The sequence below is a fragment of the Aquarana catesbeiana genome, linkage group LG02 (assembly GCF_042186555.1).
Source record: "Aquarana catesbeiana isolate 2022-GZ linkage group LG02, ASM4218655v1, whole genome shotgun sequence".
In the NCBI taxonomy this organism is placed as follows: Eukaryota; Metazoa; Chordata; class Amphibia; order Anura; family Ranidae; genus Aquarana; species Aquarana catesbeiana.
This window is the reverse complement of record NC_133325.1, coordinates 67,046,630-67,073,729: the sequence shown is the minus strand read 5'-3', so window position 1 is coordinate 67,073,729 and position 27,100 is coordinate 67,046,630. Positions and strand designations below refer to the sequence as shown.

At 42.7% G+C, this 27,100-nt stretch overlaps 1 protein-coding gene across 4 annotated transcripts in view; it reads right to left on the bottom strand.

Annotated features, from left to right (window-relative positions):
• Window positions 1-27,100, bottom strand: part of LOC141126933 (high affinity choline transporter 1-like) — a 53,767-nt gene that overhangs the window by 10,050 nt on the left and 16,617 nt on the right. For 3 of the 4 annotated variants that reach the window (XM_073613008.1, XM_073613009.1, XM_073613007.1), the window contains exons 2-5: window positions 24,819-24,942; window positions 14,709-14,864; window positions 13,984-14,132; window positions 5,221-5,364 (exon numbers count right to left, since the gene is read on the bottom strand). In XM_073613008.1, the coding sequence (XP_073469109.1) occupies window positions 5,221-5,364; window positions 13,984-14,132; window positions 14,709-14,864; window positions 24,819-24,915 (546 nt within the window). In that variant the 5' untranslated portion in view covers window positions 24,916-24,942. The remainder of the gene's footprint in view (window positions 1-5,220; window positions 5,365-13,983; window positions 14,133-14,708; window positions 14,865-24,818; window positions 24,943-27,100) is intronic. The other variant, XM_073613006.1, reaches the window with a different exon arrangement.

Below are 27,100 nucleotides of genomic sequence, written 5' to 3'. Positions count from 1 at the left end.
TTTAATCGTCAGCTCCATCTTGTGGCCCAATGTGTTATTTTCCTGAAATACCTCAATCTGGAAAAAAATGTATCATGTCCACTAGATGGAGCTAATGGTCATGTGAAATATAGTGACAGGGGGATGGTTCGGGCCAAGCATCGGTTCGGCCCTGAACAGCACCCGTTTGAGTGTTCGCTGAATACCTGAATTTAGGGGATGCTCGGCGGGATGTTCTAAGCCCCCACTGGCTGAAGCAATGCAAGGCTTTGCCCAATCAGGGCACAGTGAATAGCTGGTTGTTAAGGAGCGGGCCGGGAAGCCGGCCACGGTTTCCTTAACAATGGATGAGCTGACAGCTGAATGAAAAAAAAAAAAACATTGCTGACAATACTAAAATGTGAAAATAAAATGTGGGGTCCCCCCCAAATCCATACCAGACCCTTATCCGAGAATTCAGCCTGGCAGGCCTGGAAAGTCTCCTGAACTATACCAGGCCACATGCCCTCAACATGGGGGGGGGTGCTTTGGGGCGGTGCAGCAGGTGTCATGATTGATGATGGATCTACATTGGGGGATATTGTTTTTTTATTTTTTATAAAGGAATTGTCAAAAAACTGTGTGTTTTTATTTTTCTTTGAGACTGTACCCCATACTCATTCACATAGAAGGGGGGCCAGGATCTGGGGCCCCCTTGTTAAAGGGAGTTTCCAGATTTCGATAAGCCCCCTGTCCGCAGACCCCCACAACCATGGACGATGGTTGTGGGGAAGAGGCCCTTGTCCCCATCAACATGGGGGCAAGGTGCTTTGGGGTGGGGGGGGCTGTGCCTCTGTCCCCAAAGCACCCCACCATGTTGAGGACATGTGGCCTGGTATGGTTCAGGAGGGGGGAGCACTCGCTCGTCCCCCCCTTTCTTGGCCTGCCAGGCTGCATGCTCACATAAGGGTCTGCTATGGATTTTGGGGAAACCCCATGCCATTTATTTTTTGGCGTGGGGGTTGCCTTTAAAATGTCATAGCAGACTAAAGGGACAAAAGGTTTCACATTTTTGTATTGCTGGCAATGTTTTTTTTTAAGAAAGCTTGCAGCTGGGAAAATCAATTTAAATGTCTTTTTCTTTATATACATCAGTTTTGCTGCAGCAGGTTCTATAGATGGTACAGATGCATCACTTTACAGGCAGACTAAGGGGACCCCCCGATATTTAAAATAATGTTTCATTTTAAATAAAAATGAAAAAAAAAAACATTGCTGACAATACTAAAATGTGAAAATAAAACGTGGGGTCCCCCCCAAATCCATACCAGACCCTTATCCGAGAATGCAGCCTGGCAGGCCTGGAAAGTCTCCTGAACCATACCAGGCCACATGCCCTCAACATGGGGGGGGGGTGCTTTGGGGCGGTGCAGCAGGTGTCATGATTGATGATGGATCTACATTGGGGGATATTGTTTTTTTATTTTTTATAAAGGAATTGTCAAAAAACTGTGTGTTTTTATTTTTCTTTGACACTGTACCCCATACTCATTCACATAGAAGGGGGGCCAGGATCTGGGGGCCCCCTTGTTAAAGGGAGTTTCCAGATTTCGATAAGCCCCCTGTCCGCAGACCCCCACAACCATGGACGATGGTTGTGGGGAAGAGGCCCTTGTCCCCATCAACATGGGGGCAAGGTGCTTTGGGGTGGGGGGGGGCTGTGCCTCTGTTCCCAAAGCACCCCACCATGTTGAGGACATGTGGCCTGGTATGGTTCAGGAGGGGGGAGCACTCACTCGCCCCCCCCTTTCTTGGCCTGCCAGGCTGCATGCTCACATAAGGGTCTGCTATGGATTTTGGGGAAACCCCATGCCATTTATTTTTTGGAGTGGGGGTTGCCTTTAAAATTTCATAGCAGACTAAAGGGACCAAAGGTTTCACATTTTTGTATTGTTGGCAATGTTTTTTTTTTCAAGAAAGCTTGCAGCTGGGAAAATCAATTTAAATGTCTTTTTCTTTATATACATCAGTTTTGCTGCAGCAGGTTCTATAGATGGTACAGATGCATCACTTTACAGGCAGACTAAGGGGACCCCCCGATATTTAAAATAATTTTTCATTTTTATTGTTTCAATTTAAGCATCATTAAAATAGCATTGATACATGTCTGCCAGGGAAATACCCGGGCCCCATACCCTTTTTATGGCCAATAACTTGCATATAATCCTTCAACAGACTTTAATAGGGTTCGCGTCCGAACATTTTCCATGTTTGGGAGTTCTGGTTCGAACAGAACCTGGGGGTCTTTGGCCCATCACTAGTGAAATATACATATTAGACAGGTTACAGGAATTATTTGTGATGGCTGTGTGAATGTGCATGCCATCTAAGATCTAAGAGTCAACTCTGAATCCCAACTTCTGTTAGGGCGGTTGTAAAGGAGGACCTGAACTGTGCCACAAAAAGGCAAGCAGAGGGCAACAGACTAATCACCAGTATTACCTGTGGTCTCCTTGCAGCTGAACTTTTTAACGATTACTGACTTACCATGCCTTGTTCTGCGTGGAAGAGGCCATCTTGAGTCCGGGTTATGTTTCCTCATGTCAGGGCTGCCCTCTGGATGACAGCGTATACACCCAAATGTCCTGGATCCTGGCAGAATCCTGACATCTCACGGGTCTAGACCATGTCCCGGAGCCAAATGTTGGAAGATTTGTTTCAGCACCCAGATGCAGGTCTATGCACTCACTGTTGGGCGGAATGATCTCCTGCCAACAGTATATGTATAGTTTCTGCACAGAGGAAGTAGACTGGGACACAACATCAGAGTTTCCCCTGAGAACCATCCCCCAACACTGGGCGCTAATGGTTAAATCCTCTATCCCATTGACACCATCACCTTTTCTTTTCACCCTTTCCCACTGAACCCAATATTTTTTTTCTTCATCCACCAAGGTTCCCCCCAACCCATTAACACCAATGCTTCCTGGAAAGATCGAGGTCACAAACCTATGGTTACCTGAATTACAGGTTGAATAAACAGAATTTTGGCAAATGAAACAGTTCCAATGCATGTATTTCAACCATTTGCATAGCTGTTAACTCAACTGTGAGTTCAGCTTTCAAACTGCTTCATAGCAATACTCTTTGCTGCTGATAATCTGCCAGATCAACAAACTTTACTAGCAGCAGTAGTTTCTACCTAATTTGATATACAGTATCTCACAAAAGTGAGTACACCCCTCACATTTTTGTAAATATTTTATTATATTTTCTCATGTGACAACACTGTAGACATGACACTTTGCTACAATGTAAAGTAGTGAGTGTACAGCTTGTATAACAGTGTACAGCTTTTGCTGTCTCCTCAAAATAACTCAACACACAGCCATTAATGTCTAAACCGCTGGCAAAAAAAGTGAGTACACCCCTAAGTGAAAATGTCCAAATTGGGCCCAAAATGTCAATATTTTGTGTGGCCACCATTATTTTCCAGCACTGCCTTAAACCTCTTGGGCATGGAGTTCACCAGAGCTTCACAAGTTGCCACTGGAGTCCTCTTCCACTCCTCCATGATGACATCACAGAGCTGGTGGATATTAGAGACCTTGCGCTCCTCCACCTTCCATTTGAGGCTTCCCCACAGATGTTCAATAGGGTTTAGGTCTAGAGACAAGCTTGGCCAGTCCCTCACCTTTACCCTCAGCTTCTTTAGCAAGGCAGTGGTCGTCCTGGAGGTGTGTTTGGGGTCCTTATCATGTTGGAATACTGCCCTGCGGCCCAGTCTCTGAAGGGAAGGGATCATGCTCTGCTTCAGTATGTCACAGTACATGTTGGGATTCATGGTTCCCTCAATTAACTGTAGCTGCCCAGCGCCGGCAGCACTCATGCAGCCCCAGACCATGACACACCCACCACCATGCTTGACTGTAGACAAGACACACTTGCCTTTGTACTCCTCACCTGGTTGCCGCCACACACTCTTGACACCATCTGAACCAAATAAGTTTATCTTGGTCTTATTAGACCACAAGACATGATTCCAGTAATCCATGTCCTTAGTCTGCTTGTCTTCAGCAAACTGTTTGCTTTCTTGTGCATCATCTTTAGAAGAGGCTTCCTTCTGGGACGACAGCAATGTAGACCAATTTGATGCCCTTCATTCCCAGTGACCCAGCCTACTTGTACTATACTCCTCTCTTCTCTGTCTCCTTTCCTATACCCTCTGCTAGGTTACATCTCCTTAGGTGCTGCCCATGGGTTTTTGGGCCTCTCCCCACCAGATCAACTCAAAGGCCTATGATTAAGTATGCCAAAAGTATAAGTAAATAACCCACACTACAGGGGCACATAGCTCCTATTACCTATCATCTAATGAGCTTCGGACTGATGGGAGAGCCCAGGGCCTGGTGTTCCAGTATCTTGGAGATACCACTCATCACCTTCTCCCATGCACGTGTCCAGGACCTCTCCTAGTCTGTCCACCTTTAGGTGACCCCTGAACCATTTAGAGAGGCCTATCCCACCTCATTGCTACACAATTACCACCTTGTGTATCACCTGTTCTTCCCTTTAATTTCTAAGCTCTTATGAGCACAGCCCTTCTAAGACTATCTAATTGCACTTGATTGCAGTGGCGGCTGCATCCCCCCATCCCTCGATTGATCGCCCACTGCCCGCCAGGCCCCTGCACTTTCCTCATCCAGGTGGCGGCTCCCCCCCCCCCGTGTCTCCTCCCTCAGCCGCTTTCTGATTGGCCGGGAGGAAACACAGAAAGACATTAATGACTATTAATTCGCTAATGTCAAACAACTGGGTGGGCTCGGAGCCCACCCTTTTTGAAGCCAATTTAGAGCCGGAGGCTATAATCATGTGCTTCTAAAAAAAAAAAACCCCATTGGAATCCATGCGTCCGGTGCCTTGCATGTAGATTAGGGCCGGACACATGAATTAGAGGGCGGCGCCACTGCGCCCCTAATGGACGGGCCCCCATTGCTTGATTGTGTGTTTTTTGAACTTACAGTATGTAACTGGAGTTTGTTATTACAATTCTGTAACTTCCAAAAAAAAAAAATCACTGAAATGGAGATTTTAGTGATTGGATTTACATATACTTTAACCAATTGAAATTTACTTTATTCACATGCGTGAAAGCTATATTCTGATTGGCTGCTATGGCCTACCGCCTTATACACATGACTATATATATGTTAATGACATGCGTTTGCGCTACAAGAACAGACATAGAAGACATGAACTCACCAGGTAAGCCAAATCATCCAGCCATCTTGCAATGTACTGTGGCTGTATATTACCAATCCAGGGTTCTTGGTACACTTTATTCACTGCTGTGTAAGCAATGTTTTCAGATGCAGAATTTAGAAGAGCAAATGGTACACAAATCCACTACGTTTAAAATAAGAATAAGATTAGTATACATTTAATACATTTAATGAGCGTTACAAACATTAAGGAGATTAGCTTCTTCTGTCATTTCAATATCAGGCAACTCAGTCTCAGTGCAGATCTGTGCTCATACACACTGCTGATTAAAGCAGATATCCCTTCCGGCATACCAGGACACTGAAATCTAATGTTGCCTAGGTATTCTCCACTGTCAGGTCACAGCGACAGAGCATAGACAGGCCTCAGGCACATGTATTTGCAGTGAGTCATTATTTTTATTTTTTTTTCTGCAGGCATTTGGAGAAAATACATTTAGTTTGGTTGTTACATTAGTGATATCCCTTGGAAGTTCTACAGGTGGGGCATATATATATATGCATTAGGCGTGCCATGCCAAATTAAGGGCAGAGCAAAAATGTTAGCTTTTTGCAGGGGCATAGTTTGCTAATAACAGGATTGGGATGGGAGAGGGTTAAATTATAGTAATAGGTTCCCTAAACAAACAGTGTAATCCCACACTCGCACACACACATCACCATAGCGTAAAACTGTGGTAATATGAGAGTGAATATGGCAATGTTATGGTAACACACTGGCAACTGTGACAATACATGGGCAACAAATGTGGGAAACACACTGGTGATCATACATGGATTACAAAGGTGCAATTTTTACAATACATGGGCAACAAAAGGGCATACAGTACAGGGGCAACAAAAAGACAATGGTGAAAGTACATGGACAACAAAAGGACAATGATAGAATTAGATGGAAAACAAAAGGGCAATGGTGGAAGTATATGGGCTGCCTAAGGGCAATGGTAGAAGCACATGAGCAACAAAAGGGCAATGGTAGAAGTACATGGGCAACAAAAGGGCAATGGTAGAATTACATGGGCAACAAAGGGCAATGGTAGAATAACATGGACAACAAAAGGGTAATGGTAGAATTACATGGATAACAACAGGGCAATGGTAGAATTACAAAGGCAACAAAAGGGTAATGGCAGAATTACATGGACAACAAAAGGGCAATGGTAGAATTACATGGGCAACAAAAGGGTAATGGTAGAATTACATGGACAACAAAAGGGCAATGGTAGAATTACATGGATAACAAAAGGGCAATGGTAGAAATACATGGGCAACATAAGGGCAATGGAATAATTACATACGCAACCAAAGGGCATTGGTAGAACTATATGGGCAAAAAAAGGGCAAAGGTGGCAATACATGGGTAATAAATGGGTAATGGTAGCAATATGTGGGCAAATGACTATTGTCATGTGTTAACAATAGTCCCAATAGTCCTCTTCACAAAATGCCTATCCGAATCCCATGTGCACAAATTCACATCCGTGACTTGAAAAACTTTTTACCAATTCGTGAAGCACCACCACCTTCCAAAATGGACACCAGAGCCAAGGAAAAATTGCGCCTTTGGTTTATACTGGGTTAACCACTCCACTCGAAGTCTCGGTATCTCATAAAAAGCAGACATCCATCATTGAGCAACATATTTTAAAAATGTATTAAATCAATAGAATAAAAATACAGTATATACACTCACAAATCCGGTGCCTTTAGACCGGCACTGAGTCTTTCCAGCATTGTGTTTTTGGCACCTAGCTATTTTTACTCTATTGGTTTAATACATTTTTAAAATACGTTGATGGATGTCTGCTTTTTATGATATACCGAGACTAATGTGGAGGAGTAAGGAGTAACCAGTGGCAACCATTTGGGGGAATCTCAGATATACTGGAAGATATTCCAGAGGGTAGTATTGGGGGCATTAGTGGTAGGTTAACCAAAGCACAAAAACACAAGGTGAGTATAGTAGCAAGTCCAAGTTGCAATCTTGAAACACCCAATACGAGGACAATATGCGACCGGTCTAAACTATGTGGCATGTTCACCAATGCCAGGAGCCTGGCGGACAAGATGGGTGAACTAGAGATACTGTTGTACAAGGAGGATTTGGATTTTGTGGGAATTTCAGAGACCTGGTTCAACAGCTCTCATGATTGGCTGGCAAACATTCAAGGGTATACCCTATACCGCAAGGATAGAGAGGGTAAAAAAGGGGGAGGGGTATGCCTATATATCAAGAATAATGTACAAGTGAATGTGAGAGATGACATCACTGAGGGGGCTAGGGAGGAGGTGGAATCTTTATGGGTAGAGCTCCAAAGGGATGAAGCTAAGGGGAAAATAATACTGGGAGTATGCTATAGGCCCCCTAACCTGAGGGAGGAAGTGGAGACGGATCTCCTATCACAAATTGGATTAGCAGCAAGGATGGGAAGTGTTATCATAATGGGGGATTTTAATTATCCAGACATAGACTGGGCGGAGGGAACCGTGCATTCATTTAAGGCTCGCCAGTTCCTTAATGTCTTGCAGGACAATTTTATGGGTCAGATGGTAGACGCACCAACTAGAAATAAAACATTACTAGATCTACTGATTACCAACAATACAGACCTGATAACAGATGTGGAAATACGGGGCAATTTAGGTAACAGCGATCACAGGTCAATTAGTTTCAGTATAAATCACACAAATAGGAGACATGAAGGGAACACAAAGACACTGAATTTCAAAAGAGCCAACTTCCCTAAACTACAAACCTTGCTAAAAGGCATAAATTGGGATAAAATATTAGGAACAAAGAATACAGAGGAGAGATGGGTTTGCTTTAAGAGCATATTAAATAAGGGCATTAGCCAATGTATCCCATTGGGTAATAAATTTAAAAGAGCGAACAAACATCCTGGATGGCTTAACTCCAATGTAAAAATGCATATAAAAGCAAAGGAGAAGGCCTTCAAAAAATACAAGGTTGAGGGATCATCCACAGCATTCAGAATTTATAAAGAATGCAATAAGAAATGTAAGGGTGCAATTAGGATGGCTAAGATAGAACATGAAAGACACATAGCGGAGGAGAGCAAAAAAAATCCCAAGAAATTCTTTAAGTATGTAAACAGTAAAAAAGGGAGGACAGACCATATTGGCCCCATAAAGAATGAGGAAGGACATCTGGTTACAAAGGATGGGGAGATGGCAGAGGTATTGAATTTATTCTTCTCCTCAGTATTCACGAGTGAATCGGGGGGCTTCAGTAACCAAAACTGCAGTGTTTATCCTCATGACACAACACAGGAAGAACCTACATGGTTAACAGAGGACGGAATTAAAATTAGACTTGAGAAACTTAACATTAATAAATCACCGGGACCAGATGGCTTGCATCCGAGGGTACTTAGGGAACTCAGTCAGGTGATTGCCAGACCGTTGTTCCTAATTTTTACAGACAGTCTATTGACTGGAATGGTGCCAGCTGATTGGAGAAAAGCCAATGTAGCACCAATATTTAAAAAGGGCCCAAAAAACATCCCTGGGAATTACAGACCAGTTAGCCTAACATCAATAGTATGTAAACTCTTGGAGGGGATGATAAGGGACTATATACAAGATTTTAGTAATAAGAATGATATCATTAGCAGTAATCAGCATGGATTCATGAAGAATCGTTCTTGCCAAACCAATCTATTAACCTTCTATGAGGAGGTGAGTTGCCATCTAGATAAAGGAAGGCCCGTAGACGTGGTGTATCTGGATTTTGCAAAAGCATTTGACACAGTTCCCCATAAACGTTTACTGTACAAAATAAGGTGCGTTGGCATGGACCATAGGGTGAGTACATGGATTGAAAACTGGCTACAAGGGCGTGTTCAGAGGGTGGTGATAAATGGGGAGTACTCACAATGGTCAGGGGTGGGTAGTGGGGTCCCCCAGGGTTCTGTGCTGGGACCAATCCTATTTAATTTGTTCATAAATGACCTGGAGGATGGGATAAACAGTTCCATCTCTGTATTTGCAGACGATACTAAGCTAAGCAGGGCAATAACTTCTCCGCAGGATGTGGAAATCTTGCAAAAAGACCTGAACAAATTAATGGGGTGGGCGACTACATGGCAAATGAGGTTCAATGTAGAAAAATGTAAAATAATGCATTTGGGTGTCAAAAATATGAATGCAATCTATACACTGGGGGGAGAACCTCTGGGGGAATCTAGGATGGAAAAGGACTTGGGGGTCCTAGTGGATGATAGGCTCAGCAACGGCATGCAATGCCCAGCTGCTGCTAATAAAGCAAACAGAATATTGGCATGCATTAAAAGGGGGATCAACTGCAGAGATAAAACGATAATTCTCCCGCTCTACAAGACTCTGGTCCGCCCGCACCTGGAGTATGCTGTCCAGTTCTGGGCACCAGTCCTCAGGAGGGACGTACTGGAAATGGAGCGAGTACAAAGAAGGGCAACAAAGCTAATAAAGGGTCTGGAGGATCTTAGTTATGAGGAAAGGTTGCGAGCACTGAACTTATTCTCTCTGGAGAAGAGACGCTTGAGAGGGGATATGATTTCAATTTACAAATACTGTACTGCTGACCCCACAATAGGGATAAAACTTTTTCGCAGAAGAGAGTTTAATAAGACTCGTGGCCACTCATTGCAATTAGAGGAAAAGAGGTTTAACCTTAAACTACGTAGAGGGTTCTTTACTGTAAGAGCGGCAAGGATGTGGAATTCCCTTCCACAGGCGGTGGTCTCAGCGGGGAGCATTGATAGCTTCAAGAAACTATTAGATAATCACCTGAATGACCGCAATATACAGGGATATGTAATGTAATACTGACACATAATCACACACATAGGTTGGACTTGATGGACTTGTGTCTTTTTTCAACCTCACCTACTATGTAACTATGTAACTATGTAACCTATTAGAGTGGAGTGGTTAACCCAGTACAAACCAAAGGCACAGTTTTTCCTTGGCTCTGGTGAGTGTCTATTGTGGAAGGTGGTGGTGCTTCACGAATTGGTGAAAAGTTTTTCAAGTCACGGATGTGAATTTGTGCACATGGGATTCGGATAAGCATTTTGTGAAAGGACTATTGGGACTATTGTTAGTTAACACATGATTTTTAATTTTAATTGTTTTTTAATTTTTCATTATTTTGAGTTTTGATGAATTTATTAGCATTTTTTTTCATGAATCACAGATAAAATTGTTCACATGGTAAGGCATATATCGCTTTTTAGGGTCAGCGCAGTTACACTCTTCATCACAATATCTTCTTCAAGCACTGTAATCTTGAATTGCAAGGGCTTGACTCTGTTTCTGTCTGCAGTGTGTATATCCTCCTAATGAGGCAACTCAAAATATTGGATTTTCCCTCACTTTCAGTCCAATTGACAATGGTCATAGGACAGACAGAGAATCTCCCTAAGTGGGACAAATATGCCAATAAAAAAAAAAAACATAACAGGTATTCCAACCCTCCACCGTGTAAGGCATATGGGTGCTTTGCATATTTTATTTATAACTGTGCAGTACTCCAAGAGCCTCCTGTAATAAAGACCAGTCACTTCTGCTCTCTCTCCTTGGGCAGGGTGACTGGTCTTGTCTCCGCCCCCTCCTTTAGTTTTCTGCAGGCAGTCTGTTGTGGGTCGGGTCTGCTGCATCCCTCCCACAGCGCTGCTCTCTGCACAGGCTATGTACAATACAATGATGATGTCACTGCTAGTTTTACAGGGTATAAAACTGAGGTTGCAAAGGTTTTTGGTGCACACAAAGTAGATTTACAGTGGAGAAAATAATTATTTGATCCCTTGTAAATTTTGTAAGCTTGTCCACTTACAAAGAAATTAGCGGTCTATAAGGGATATTGTTATCATAGTATCTTGTATTCTAAATGATAGAGACAGAATATCAACCAAAAATCCAGAAAAAACACGTGATACATATGTTATAAATTGAGTTGCAGTTCAGTGAGTAAAATAAGTATTTGATCCCCTACCAACCAACAACAGTTCTGGCTCCCACAGACTGGCTACAGTATGTGCTCATGTGGTACACATTTTGGGGCTGTTTCTCTGCTAAAGGTACAGGCCGACTTTCCCGCCATGAGGGGCCAATGGACAGGGCCATGTATTGTAAAATCTTGGATGAGAACCTTCTTCCCTCAGCCAGAACACTGAAGATGGGCCATGGATGGCAACAAAGGAGTAGCTCAAGAAGAGGGACTTTGGACTTTATAGGCACGGTCACAACAAATATCTATAACAAAATTAATTTATTGAAAAATACATACAAATAGGACATCGATTAAAACCACAAATCATATGTGGGTATCAAGATCAGATGCATGGTGCCATCCCTTCGCTGGAGCACAACTCGCTCCAGCGAAGGGATGGCACCACGCGTCTGATCTTGATACCAATGGAATTCAGGTATGAGCAACTCTCACTCCAATAATTATCTCCTGTGATACTTTGGCTCTGGCACCTATATAACCGTCTGAGACCTTCTGAGCCCTCTAGATATATTCATATATACCTATTGAAACTGACATGGAGTAATATCCTTTATCTTGAGCTGCTTCCACAATATATCCTTCCGCTCTTGAAGAAGCGTGAAGACACTCGAAACATGTTGAGCATTGAGTATCTACATGACATGAATTAATCGATTGCGGATCTGCTATCCAGCCACCTTCTCGGACCTGTTGCTACTCGGGATGGAAATCCTCATGTCCGAATAATTATACATTTAGATGGTTTTGTATAGCTATCGCTTCATTATACTTTGATGTACACATATGATTTGTGGTTTTAATTGATGTCCTATTTGTATGTATTTTTCAATAAATTAATTTTGTTATAGATATTTGTTGTGACCGTGCCTATAAAGTCCAAAGTCCCTCTTTCTTGGTTTTTGAGTATCAGTATAAGTTATAGGACGTGGCACAAGCATACCTTCCATGTATCCACAGTACCACTCTGTGTTATGATACATTTCCAGTTTTGCGTAGCTCAAGAAGAAGCACATTAAGGTCATGGAGTGGCTTAACCAGCCTCCAGACCTTAATCCTATAGAAAATATATGGAAGGAGCTGAAACTTTGAGTTGCTAAGCGACAGCCAAAAAACCTTAAGGATTTAGAGAAGATCTGTAAAGAAGAATGGACCAAAATCCCTCCTGAGATGTGTGCAAACCTGGTCACCAACTACAAGAAACGTCTTACCTCTGTGCTTGCCAACAAGGTTTCTTCACCAAGTACCAAGTCATGTTTTGCTTGGGGATCAAATACTTATTTTACTCACTGAACTGCAACTCAATTTATAACATTTGTATTATGTGTTTTTCTGGATTTTTGGTTGATATTCTGTCTCTATCATTTAAAAAACACATATGATAAAAAATATAGACCCTTCATTTCTTTGTAAGTGGGCAAACTTACAAAATCTGCAGGGGATTAAATCATTATTTTCACCACTGTATATACTTTGTAGCTATTTAGGAATATACCTAAAATTATTGTAAAGTTATTTTTTTAAAATAACAAACATGTTATACTTACCTGCTCTGTGTAATGGTTTTGCACAGGGTAGCCTGGACCCTCCTCTTCTTGGGCCCCCCCACCACTGCTCCCGGCTCCTCCTCTTCTCTGTGTCACCATGGGAAGCTGCCTCCGATAGTGGCACATGTGCGGGCTCGATCCTGAGCTGTGCTCTGTTTGTCTATAGACACACACACACAGTGCCATCCAGATCCCCCCCCCCCGCTTCCACATCACTGGACTTAATTGACAGCAACAGGGGCCAATGGCTTCAGCTGCTCCTCCTGAGTCCAGTGAAGAGGGAGAGAGCGAGAGGGAGTACCACATCGCTGGAGCGAGATTGGGCTCGGGGGGAGCTGACAATAGAAGTTTTTTTGCCTTAATGCAGAGAATGCATTAAGGTAAAAAACCTTCAGCCTCTACAGCCACTTTAAATTAAAACTTGTGTTCCTAAAGTTCACCTTTAACTCCACCCACCTTACTTCACCTACTGTTCCAGGGAATCCAAACTGTTTGTTCAAAAATGTTAGTTTTTGAAGTCACATGTTCTATTTTCTAGCTTCCCCTGGAAGCTCCTTGTAGTGCATTTTCAGGTGTCTCAAAGGCACTGGGCTTTATGGGGCAATGGTCTATGAGTATGCCACACACCAATTAACGGAGTCCCCACTGACCCATTTATATGTCAAACTGTAGGATACTTTAATGACTCCAGTAGACAATGTATTTTCAACCAAGCATTTTTAAGTTGTGAGATGACAATGAATTCATATGATAAGAGAATGAATCAGAAATCTGTATAACATATAGCCACACTGCCACATTACCTTTGACAGAACAGCTCCAGGAAAATACATTCCATTTGGTTCATCTACTCATTCATATGTCACATCATTGGTCTTAATAGTATGTAGCCACACATCAGCAGTTTAAAATTAGACTTGTTAAGGGAGTGCCTACTTTCTTGGGAGGAAGAAGTACCAAGATGGGTTTAATAAAAGAAGAGAGAGTTGATGATGGGTGACACCAGTATGATGATGCTCAGTAGTCGTCCACATTGTAGGTCTCGGGGGGGGCAATGGCAAGCAATCTGCAGACAATCTTTATATAATGTGTGTTTCAGTTTTAAGGGTTTAGCTGTAGCTGTCCTTGAGGCCATTTGCACACTGGACCCTATTGTAAACATTGTGGGAATTAGGTCTTTACTCACCAGACTGACCATCATGAAAAGTAGCTGAATGACATCAGTATAGGCCACAGAATAGAGTCCACCAAGTAACGTGTACAAAATGACTGTACAAGCAGAGATAATGATGGATATGTAGCCGCTCACATCCAGAATGACTCTGACAGTGGCTCCTACAAAGACACATCAGAGGTCAGTCCAAGAAATGTTCCTGAGTTACGATCATTGTAAATTGAATCAGCAAACAACAAAAGTTTAGCATGCTTTCCAGTTTTTATGCATCAGTTTCAGCTGTATTGGAAATGTTCCATTATTTAATGCATCTGCTACATGTGTAGATGTGATCAATGCATGACATACACATGACAATCCAGCCAATGTCAAGTCTTGTGCAAGTGCTTTAAAAGCTCCCCTAAATCCTAACAATCAACTTCAATTTGCTTACCCTTTATCTGTTAATTTACCATCAAAAACATTTTGTTATATCAGTTCAATGAGTGCAAAAAATACTCTGTCAGAATTTAGCCCACATAGTTTGTATCTTGTGGCCACAGATCAATTACCCCTGAATTTGAATAAGCCTGAAAAAATGCTTTGTGTTGTCAGCCCACAATAGAAAACTAAGAGCTGAGTGCAATTCTTGCAGAGCAAGAGGCACTTTTTAATACCGACAGGGTCTTTAAAGGGATAGGACATGGAGAAATGTGCATGTAATTTAAAACATTGCTTATGGTACAAAAAATACCTACCTAGAGAGGCCAGGATAGACGCAAACCAGAAAATGTCGCCAAGCAATGATGGGATAAACAGGATACTCCCCATTGTGTCCCCAAATGATTCTTGGAGAGGGTCCATCATTGTCACATAATTTTTAGATCTCATTGGCTTTACAAAGAAGAGAGCACCTGGAAGGTAGAAACTCATTTAATATGTTAATAATTAAGTGTAACACTACTGGTATATAAATAATATATATAAAAAAAATATAAAGTGTGACTATGCTACGCAATACATTACAATCTACTCAACAATCATACATGATAAAGCTTATCAAAATGTGCAAAATGAATGTCCATCACACAATTTACAGTCCTTCAAGAATATTTAATTTAGTGTTGCAAAGTTAGTAACCATCGGTGATTATTGTGGCCCACTCCACTGTGAATGTGTTCCCTCCAGGCTCCCAGAACTCTCACCTCCACTCTGGAAGAATGAAGCATGTGTAGCACCCTGGGGTTTGGTCGGGGAGGTCCTCACAAATTTGCTTGCCAGGAGTAGTTATCTTGGTCGATTGATAGAGATCTATTAATTTCTCCCTAAGTTTGGCCTTGTTGCACTTTTCTCTTTTACCACTAGGTGGCCGGGTACTTGGTGGTACTAGATACGAGAAGGGCAACCCAAGGTCAGGTTATGGGTATATAAGGTATCTCAGCCAATGAGCAGGGGTTTTCTTGAATCCCTTGGCCTGCTGGGAGAACCTATATATACAGGGGAGCTCAGGTGATCTCTTTTCTGTGCCACCTGGTCGGCTGTCTGGGTGGACGCATGTGGTACACCCCGGGCTTCTAGGCCAGAGATTGGGCCTATCCCGGGGGCTCAACCAGAAGTGACAGTTCTGCCAGCCGGAGAACCTGTCAGTAGTCGGAGGTAGAAGGGAAGCTGTCACCACAAAGGGGCCAACCACCTTTACCAGGGAGCACAGTGAGTAACTGAAGCAAGTACCGGAACCACATTCTGACCTAAAGGGCACAGTGGAGAATTGGGAAACTTCAGGCAGTGATCACGTCAGGGACCCAACCCACAGAGGAGACACTTGCAGAGCAGCCTTTTGAGTCAAGTCAGGTACCTCGCCGGTTAGCAGGAGTGAAGCTTGAGAAGTATTTGGAGTGCCAAGCTAGGGACCCAGCAGGGAAGCGTGGGTGACGCTTAAGGGAATACCACTGCAAAATCTTGAAGGAGCTCAAGGGATTCAGAGTCGGTGAATCAGCAGGTCTAGTGAGAGACCGGGAGCTCAGTGCTGAAGAACTACAAGAGGCAGTTGTAGTGAAGCTGAAAGGATTGTTACATTTTAATTAGGAACTGTTAAAGACTGTTACCATAGGAGACAGCATTCTCACAAGTGCAGATGTGGCTTCTTGCTGGGGCCTTTCCCTGCACGGCTGTTCTCTTATTAAAGTCTCGGAGTCTGTCAATTGAATTTGCAACTATCTGAGGATGTCCTGGCCCTAACCCTCAAAATCCCCCAAAAATACAAAAAGGACTGTTAAAAGAAATAAAACCTCTTTTACATCCAATTGCAGAGAAGGAATTGGTGATGTGTGTGAAAAAAAAGAAGTGTCTGGCGCCCAATAACTTTGTCCACCTTGCACCCACTATGCCTCACAACCCACCACATACAGAAGGATGTCAGCTATCTTTGGCTTGAAAAGTTCTCATTAGACTGGACAAGGCCAGAGACCTTGCTACATTTGGCGCCCAACGTGGGGTTAAGGCGTTATCCTTGCAGCAGTCACCCATAGCAACCAGCTTCAGCTCCATCAGGATTTTGTCTGGCTTTGTGGGAGGGGAGTAGCAAGTAACATTTACCCTTCTTATAGACTGTGTTGTTGTGTGTACTATCAATGTGGGGAAGAACCACCAAGTCTCATTGCTCGGGGGAGAGGATCAGTCTGGTCTTTTGACACTTCCGTCAGTGCTGTGAGGGTTAATCCAGATTCCAAAATGGACTCCATTGCAGTTTTGGCATGCCGCAGCAAGGGGGTGGGTGCCACAGTTCCCAAAGAACTTTCGCACCAATCCATTGGCAGGGAGAGGAGCCTTCACTCTGCAGAGGAGGATAAGGAAGTGCTGCCACGTGTGTCTGATTGTGGGTTAGTAAAGATGGGGCAGCTCTGGAGCACAATGGCAGATTGGACGATGTATCTCTCTGGTGTTGATCTTGACTGGAGTCAGTCGAAGGTGTTCTGACTGACACCGGAGTGCGGTATACAACAGAGGGTCAACTTGCTGTCATGAACAGGTGTGACCAGAACCGTGTGATCTGTGACAGAGGACACCCAAATGTATATACGTGAAAATATAATAATTTTGGTGTGGAGGAACTCAGAAGTCCTGACCTCAACCCTACTGAACACTTTTGGGATAACCTAGAATGCTGACGAAAATAAATGACAACTCCATATTAATGCCCATGGTTTTGGAATGGGATGTCCAAAAAGCTCATATCGGTATGACGTTCAGGTGTCCACATTAAATCACCATGCAGATTCAAACTTTCCAGGTAGTTTTAAATGTGTGGTTGTGATGAAGAAATGTATATGAATGTAGTACAAACGCTTTAAAAAATTAGGCTTTCTCTTTGTGTCAAACAGGAAGGCTGCAGTGGGTGTGTTCATGAATTTCTCTTCTGTATGACTAAGGCACCACAGATGTCATCAGCACCCACTTAATAATGGCCGCTATCCTACCCTGACCCTTTTACCCCAACTAAACTGCAATAACCAACATGACACTATTTTGGAGTAAAAATGGGTAGTGGCCATTTATTAACCAATAACCAAATATACAGTTTCATGCAAAAGTATTCACCCCCTTGGCTTTTTACCTATTTTGTTACATTACAGCCTTTAGTTCAATGTTTTTTTAATCTGAATTATATGTGATGGATCAGAACACAATAGTCTAAGTTGGTGAAATAAAATTAGAAAAACATATACATAAAACTATTTTTCAGAAATAAAAAACTGATAATTGGCATGTGCGTATGTATTCACCCCCTTTGTTATGAAGCCCATAAAAAGCTCTGGCGCAACCAATTACCTTCAGAAGTCACATAATTAGTGAAATGATGTCCACCTGTGTGCAATCTAAGTGTCACATGATCTGTCATTACATATACACACCTTTTTGAAAGGCCCCAGAGGCTGCAACACCTAAGTAAGAGGCACCACTAACCAAACACTGCCATGAAGACCAAGGAACTCTCCAAACAAGTAAGGGACAATGTTGTTGAGAAGTACAAATCAGAGTTAGGTTATAAAAAAATATCCAAATCATTGATGAACCCTAGGAGCACCATCAAATCTATCATAACCAAATGGAAAGAACATGGCACAACAGCAAACCTGCCAAGAGATGGCCACACAGCAAAACTCATGGACCGGGCAAGGAGGGCATTAATCAGAGAGGCAGCACAGAGACCTAAGGAAACCCTGGAGGAGCTGCAGAGTTCCACAGCAGAGACTAGAGTATCTGTACATAGGACGACAATCAGCCGTATGCTCCATAGAGTTGGGCTTTATGGCAGAGTGGCCAGAAGAAAGCCATTACTTTCAGAAAAACACAAAATGGCACGTTTTGAGTTTGCGGAAAGGTATGTGGGAGACTCCCAAAATGTATGGAGGAAGGTGCTCTGGTCTGATGAGACTAAAATTGAACTTTTTGGCCATCAAAGAAAACACTATGTCTGGCGCAAACCCAACACATCACATCACCCAAAGAACACCATCCCCACAGTGAAACGTGGTGGCAGCATCATGCTGTGGAGATGTTTTTCAGCCCTAGGGACTGGGAAACTGGTTAGAGTTCAGGGAAAGATGGATGGTGCTAAATACAGGGATATTCTTGAGCAAAACCTGTACCACTCTGTGTGTGTGATTTGAGGCTAGGACAGAGGTTCACCTTCCAAAAGGACAATGACCCGAAACACACTGCTAAAGCAACACTTGAGTGGTTTAAGGGGAAACATGTAAATGTGTTGGAATGGCCTAGTCAAAGCCCAGACCTCAATCCAATAGAAAATATGTGATCAGACTTAAAGATTGCAGTTCACAAGCGCAAACCATCCAACCTGAAGATGCTGGAGCAGTTTTGCAAGGAGAAATGGGCAAAAATCCCAGTGGTAAGATGTGACAAGCTCATAGAGACTTATCCAAAGCGACTTGGAGCTGTGATTGCCGCAAAAGGTGGCTCTACAAAGTACTGACTTTAGGGGGGTGAATAGTTATGCACATTGACTTTATCTGTTATTTTGTCCTATTTGTTGTTTGCTTCACAAAAAAAAAAAAAAAACATCTTCAAAGTTGTGGGCATGTTCTGTAAATTAAATGATGCAAATCCTCCAACAATCCATGTTAATTCCAGGTTCTGAGGCAACAAAACATGAAAAATGCCAAGGGGGGTGAATACTTTTTCAAGGCACTGTAACAAACATTCCTTAAAACAGGAACAAAATTATTAATACAATAACAATAAACATAAGGTTGCCGATCTTTGGAGGCACAAGGTATCAAGTATCCACTTTGCATCTGCATAACTACTTACATGGTCCCCAGCTGCACCACACCGGCTCGGGGACAACCTCAACCCACCATTAACTGGTATTCCACAGGGGAATCCATACCTTAGACGGGTCCCTAATATGATAAGCACAGCAGATTTTTAAATGCCTCCAAAGACCCCAACCACCAGACCACCTATTACCACCTAAAGATGAACTGATCCAGTGCAGGGGCGGGCAGGCAGGAACGTTATTCCTCCATGTTCCTTCTCCTGGTGGCTGGGAACTTTCCTCATCCGCCTGAAACACCCCCTGCAATCCCCTCTCCCCACTGTGAGACTTACCAATCACAGTAAGTGCACTCACCTCTTTCGTAACTTTTAAATCAACCCTCTCTCTCTCTCTGATTCCCGTCTCCCAGTCATGCTAGCCCTACACTAATTTTTTTTGTTGCTTCGGCTATACTTTACAAACAGGTAAGCAAAATAAGTTCCCTGATCCTCAGATCACTGACAGATCATAGCAATGTGAAGTGGTGCACCACAGCTAGGCTTGAAAGATGAAAGAAAAATGAAAACCCCTTCTGTACTCTTCAGCCCTAAATCCTTTTAAGCAGCTCTATTAACCAGTAAATACAACAATCTAGTGCAACAGTAATGACACAGCACTCCTATACTACATAATAAATGTCATGTATAACAAAATAATATAATGTAATGTAAAGTGTATACCTCCTGTGCTACCACACAAAAGCCATGTATAAATCACCTATCAGGTCAAGTGCTCACCACTGTACTGCAAGCAGACTTATGGCCCGTACACACGGTCGGACTTTGTTCGGACATTCCGACAACAAAATCCTAGGATTTTTTCCAACGGATGGTGGCTCAAACTTGTCTTGCATACACACGGTCACACAAAGTTGTTGGAAAATCCGATCGTTCTGAACGCGGTGACGTAAAACACGTACGTCGGGACTATAAATGGGGCAGTGGCCAATAGCTTTCATCTCTTTATTTATTCTGAGCAGGCGTGGCACTTTGTGCGTCGGATTTGTGTACACACGATCGGAATTTCCGACAACGGATTTTGTTGTCGGAAAATTTTATATCCTGCTCTCAAACTTTGTGTGTCGGATAATCCGATGGAAAATGTGTGATGGAGCCCACACATGGTCGGAATGTCCGACAACAAGGTCCTATCACACATTTTCCGTCGGAAAATCCGACCGTGTGTACGGGGCATAAGTGTAAATGGGACAAAGAGGCAAAGCAGAAAAAAGTCAAAGAAATAAAAAAAAAAAGAAAGAAACCAAAAGGGTATGCAGCTGCTGGTAATACACCAATTTGTGTTCCCACAAATAATCAAGTGAAAAAATAATAATAACTAAGTGTAGCGCTGCTGGTATATATATATATATATATATATATATATATGACTGTGTGACTATGCTACACAATACAGTACAATATATTCAACAATCATATATGATAAAGCTTATCAAATGTGCAAAATGTATGTCCATCACACAATTCACTGTCCTTCAAGAATATTTAATTCAGTGTTGCAATGTTGGTAACCATCCATGATTATTGTGGCTCACTCTACTGTGAATAAAATAATAATTTTCCTGTGCTCCCTCCAGGCTCCCAGAACTCTTACCTCCATTCTGGAAGAATGAAGCATGTATCAATTCTAAAATAATTTTATTGACTTAAAGTGGATGTAAACCTGAAAATTTTTTTGTTAATGAAGACTTCTACCTGGTACAGTAGAGGATGTCAAGTCATCTGTGCCCAGTCTTGCCACAAAGAGTTAATCCAGCTCTGAGCAATCCTTTTATCTTTTTTCAGTAAGATAAAAAAAACAACACACCAATAAATGTGTGTCGCCACTTCCCCCACTGCTGTGACTGACATCTTATTTCTTTATCTCATGCAATAGCATGAGAGCAGAGAGAGTGTCTACGATTCCAGCTTCACGTCCCTCCTCCTTTCTTCTCCAACTCTCCCAGGATTGGCTGCGCCACACCTCAGTATGATTGGGCATGCTGAAGTCATGTGGTGCCTTTCCTGAGTTTTGACTGGATGTTAATTATCATGGGGCGTGATCCACGAGATCAGCAGAAGATCAGCGTGACTGAGGAGGAAAAACATGGTGCAGTCAGCTCCCAGGACACCAGCAGAAAAAGTAGGAGAGTATAGAGGTGGGCGGGGAGTCTTGTGATGTCACGACTCCGCCCACCAAACGCCAGCAAAGAGACCCGCCCACCGATTCCGGAGTTTGAGGGGCTCCTACGGCTGAAGGGGGTTACAGAGGAAAGGTAAGGGTTCATGCAGGAGTCTTGTATATGTGCACAGATTAATATAGAGAATCACTTTCTATCTTGCTTTGCAGAAAACCTTGCTCAGCAAGCTTCCTTTCTTTGACTGAAAAGTCACTGCTGTGGTGATTCTTTCCAGTTATTTGAGCAACAGCCAATTAAATAGCTGGACATATAGGGAAAATGCTAGAGCTGCATCTGACTATAGAGAAAAGACTTAAAATGTCAAGATGTACTATTCTATATATAAGAAAAACCTATATAATATATATTTACTTTTAAAGTGGAACTAAATTCTTTCAATTAACATTAACTATTTTTAAGCCTTATGCTGCTAGCTTTAGTAAACAGATAGGAAAGTATATTATATTTACATATTTTAAACATTGTTTTATACATTTCTTCAGTTGCTTATAGGTTTCTGGCCTAGGATAATTGATTTTATGCATCCTAGGACTCATCTTTGGCATTTTTTCCTTTCATCTGGAGGAGGGGGAAGGGGTTTTGTGAACAAAGCACACCCTCATGCCTGCATGCCTGAGCTAAAGGCATATGGATTCCAGGAAGTAAATGCTGCATGAATGATCTGCCCTTACTAAAAATGGTCACTGCTACAAATGCTAGGGGGTGTTTTTCAAAGTGATTTCTTATGAAAACAAAGTATGGAGACATGGATGGATGGGCGAGTTTGCTTTGAAAATTTAAAATTAATCAAAAAAAAGTGTATTCGGTTTATGGTGCTCAGATGCAGTTGAAGTGGAAGTTCAGTCAAAATCTAACTAAAGCTAAAGCTTTTCCCACCCCCATTCTAAGACTATACTTTCTACCCTGTGAAAGAAAAGATGCTTATACCTACCTTTTCTGAAGCCACCCTGGTCCAGTCACATGATCTCTCCAGTAGTGGCTTCAGTGTGGACAATAGAACGCCGACAACGGCTGCAAATGCCAGTGCAGTGACATCACCCATAGACTTACTATGGAGCATTAGTTGTCGGCTGCCCCTCCTCTACTCTGAAGCTGGCGGTGGGACCTGATCATGTAATAGGACCGGAGCGGTTTAAAGGGAGAGAGAGAGAAAGAGGGAGAAAAAGAGAGAGAAAGAGAAAGAAAAAGAGAGAGAAAGAGAAAGAAAAAAGAGAGAAAGAAAGAAAGAAAGAAAGAAAGAAAGAAAGAAAGAAAGAAAGAAAGAAAGAAAGAAAAAGAAAGAAAGAAAGAAAGAAAGAAAGAAAGAAAGAAAGAAAGAAAGAAAGAAAGAAAGAAAGAAAGAAAGAAAGAAAGAAAGAAAGAAAGAAAGAAAGAAAGAAAGAAAGAAAGAAAGAAAGAAAAAGAAAAGGAGAAAGAAAGAAACTTCTGGTAAGCTTTTATTGGTATCTTCCAGATTGGGGAGATCTTTTCTGTGCATTCACCGGGATAGGAAGTGTGCACAATGTCTTCAACAGGGACAAAAACTTTAATAAATCACTTTAATGAAAGCTATTTTTATCTCTTTGCTGTACTGTGGAAGAAAGGTCATTTCATGTCTGCCACTCTGATGTTAAAAGAGTTAACGATCTGAAGAATTGAACCATTTGTACAGAAAGAAGTAGTAGTTGTATTGGCAACCTGCCAGGTTCTACTTTAGAGACAAATCAATTTAGATCATGTACAGTACAAGGAAACAAAACAAATTAAATCTGCTGCTACATCAATGTGATAAAAGATTTCCAATGTTAGTGGAACACAATCTAGGATCTTGACTCTGTAACCTATCACATCTTTCTATTATCAGAGATGTTTATCGACAACCTCCTGGTGTATGTCTCTTTCTAACAAGCACCCTCTGAAACTGGATTATCGAACAGAAATAGGACAAAGTGCCTAAAGTGACCCTATCACAAATGTAGGCAATTCAAATTTATTTTAACCGTTAAAGAAAAGAACTACTTAGAGCTGTGTAAAATCCAAAACTAAAAATGTCATTGTGTTAATGTGTGAGCATCAAACAGGAAATTGTGACAATACAGTATGTGGGCAACAAGCAGGCAACCATGACATAGTGAGGGCAGCCAATGGGCAATTGTGATAAAAGACAGGCCAGGCAACAAATGGGTAATCATGACAATATATGGGCAGCAGGGCTGTTGATAGATACCACAGGCCCCATACAGCCAACATGACAGCCCCCAAATATACACAGTTTACTATGCTTCAGTTATGAATGAACACAATGAGTGATCAGTATTGATCACTCATTGTGTTCATTTGCGAAAGGAAGGGCCTGGTAAATGACATATTTACCAGACCCTTCCCCCACTCTCCATCCTGAAGGATTCTATTGTGGGCTTACAATGCCTGCAGGAAGGAGAGGAGGGAAGCCGTCAGCACCGCAGAGGTGGGGGGGGCACACAGGGGGCCTGGACAGCAGAGGGAAATGTATGGTTCACAGAGGGTGATCATTGCGGGGGGGCAATAACTGTAACCGATCCCCTATATGGCTCTCTCTGCAGAGGACGCACTGGACACCTTCACTGCCATTGTCTATGTGCTGGGTGTCCAGTGTGCCCCTGTGCCTTTAAGGAGCAGTGGGCTCCTTCAAGGCTCACCTGCCCTCTGCCTATCCATTATAATGCACGTGCTTCTACTATGGAGTCTCTCAAAAATGTACAGAGTTAGGACTGCGGATAATAATGGGGTGCCTTGTCGTAGCCTCCGCAGCTTACGCATGTATTTGCAAATATGTGCTGACTACAAGAGTTGCAAACTGTTAGGATAATTTGGTTGGTAGCAGGCTGGCTATTGAGTTGAAGTGGGAATTTTCTTTGGTTTTGCTTTACATGTGTTGCTCTTCCATGTGCTCCTTGCTTTGAAGGCCAGTTAGAGGTGGGGGCAGTGGCCATTTGTTTGTACCCCCTTATCCACAGCCCTGGTGGGCAACAAATGTGCAACGGTGACATAAATGGTGAAAATAAAGTGAAAATAATTGGAGCTCATTCAGCAACCCCCCCCCAAACTACTTAACCGGACACTCCGAGAGAGATCCAAAGAGCTCCCAGGTATGGGTAATGTGCAGGTGTGGGTGCATTGGCAATGATTTCTGCACCAAGGTTTTCCAATGCCACCATTGGAAAGAGGTTATTAGCCACCTGGGTAGGGATTTTAGTTCAGAATAGATTAAAGGGTCAAGAATGAAGCAAATGAAGCTGGGAAGATTTGATTCTAAAATGATGCTAGGCCTACTGTATATCCTAACTAAGGAGAAACAAGAGAAAAATAGACAACCTTTGCTCACCAATAATAAATGTTGCTGCAAAGCCCAATGGAGCATGAACCCAGGCAAGTCCTCTTGTAGGAAGATAGACGATCTCTGCTGTTCCATTAATATAGGCACCACCAACCCATGTAGCTGTTTAATACAAAGAAAAGAAGAAATTACTGCATACATCATGTTAGAATGACCTAATTATTTGTACTGGAATTTTCAGTGGGTTAACCAATTTTACCTTACTTATCATACTTGCTCTGTACGTGTGGTAGAGAGCAGACTGCTTCTAGTCTAGAAATATAGATAATTTCTACTTTGCTTTGTAAACTGTGCACCTTTCATTCCCTGTCCGTAGATTTTAACTTTGTGATAATATTGCTCAATTTTACTGCACCCATAGTTAAAATTCTGTATAATAAAAAACAGATCCTTGGGAACAAATGGAGAAGTCAGTTTGTTGTGTCAGAGGTGATCTTAATGTAGAACTGTGACCAGGCTATGTGTTTGCAGTTACTTTGTCTGCCACTGGATGTCTCTCTTTCCAATATAGTGTGGTAGAGGGAATTATGTAATTGTGTGTTAGGCCCATTTTAGAGAAAACCTTCCTCTTGTGATGTAATTGGTGGAATTAGTTTCCATATACAGTATCTCACAAAAGTGAGTACACTCCTCACATTTTTGTAAATATTTTATTATATCTTTTCATGTGACAACACTGAAGAAATGAAACTTTACTGCAATGTAAAGTAGTGAGTGCACAGCTTGCATAACAGTGTAAATTTGCTGTCCCCTTAAAATAACTAAACACACAGCCATTAATGTCTAAACTGCTGGCAACAAAAGTGAGTACACCCCTAAGTGAAAATGTCCAAATTGGGCCCAATTAGCCATTTTCCCTCCCCGGTGTCATGTGACTTATTAGTGTTACAAGGTCTCAGGTGTGAATGGGGAGCAGGTGTGTTAAATTTGGTGTTATACTTCATATTCCCATCGCACACATTCCTGGATGAGCTCACGAGTATGGGTGTTGCAGCAACAACCAGCTGGTTCAAGTCAAAATGAGGATATTTGCCAGCACACCATGGAACAACGTAGATAGCGTCCAATCGTGTAATTTATTGCATGATCACAACACAAGGAGAGTGCAACTTGACTCTGAAACATTGCACTCTCCTTGTGTTGTGATCATGCAATAAATTACACGTTTGGACGCTATTTACGTCGTTCCATGGTGTGCTGGCAAATATGCTCATTTTAAATTTGGTGTTATCGCTCTCACTCTCATGCTGGTCACTGGAAGTTCAACATGGCACCTCATGGCAAAGAACTCTCTGAAAATCTGAAAAAATAATTGTTGCTCTACATAAAGATGGCCTAGGCTATAAGAAGATTGCCAAGTCCCAGAAACGGAGCTGCAGCTTGGTGGCCTAGACCATACAGCGGTTTAACAGTACAGGTTCCACTCAGAACAGGCCTTGCCATGGTCGACCAAAGAAGTTGAGTGCACGTGCTCAGCGTCATATCCAGTGGTTGTCATTGGGAAATAGATGTATGAGTGCTGCCAGCATTGCTGCAGAGGTTGAAGGGGTGGGGGGTCCGCCTGTCAGTGCTCAGACCATATGCCGCACACTGCATCAAATTGGTCTGCATGGCTGTCATCTCAGAAGGAAGCCTCTTCTAACTCTTCTAATGATGATGCACAAGAAAGCCCGCAAAGTTTGCTGAAGACAAGCAGACTAAAAACGTGGATAATTGGAACAATGTCCTGTGATCTAATGCAGTGGTGAAGCACTCATTCCCCCCAGCGGCACCCACCGAACCCCCCCCCCTGCTGTTTGCAGGTCGGCCTGGCACTTACCCCATCGTGACGGATGTCAAAACCCGTTTCCTGATTGGAGGAAGATCAGTGTTACAACAGCGAACATTGGTTCACTGTTGTAACACACCTGGGTGGGCTCGGAGCGCACTCTCTGTGACCCGAGCACACCCTATATTGAAGCCTATTAGAGCCTCTGGCTCTAATCGGTGTTTAAAAAAAACAGCCCCTCTGCATTGGAATCCATGCGCCAGTGTCCTGAAAGGGGCCAGATGCATGGATAGGGGAGGCGGCACCCATACGCCCTTAATAGACGGGCCACCCCTGGTCTGATGAGACCAAGATAAACTTATTTGGTTCAGATGGTGTCAAGTGTGTGTGGCGGCAACCAGGTTAGGAGTACAAAGAGAAGTGTGTCTTTCCTACAGTCAAGCATGGTGGTGGAAGCGTCATGGTCTGGGGCTGCATGAGTGCTGCTGGCAC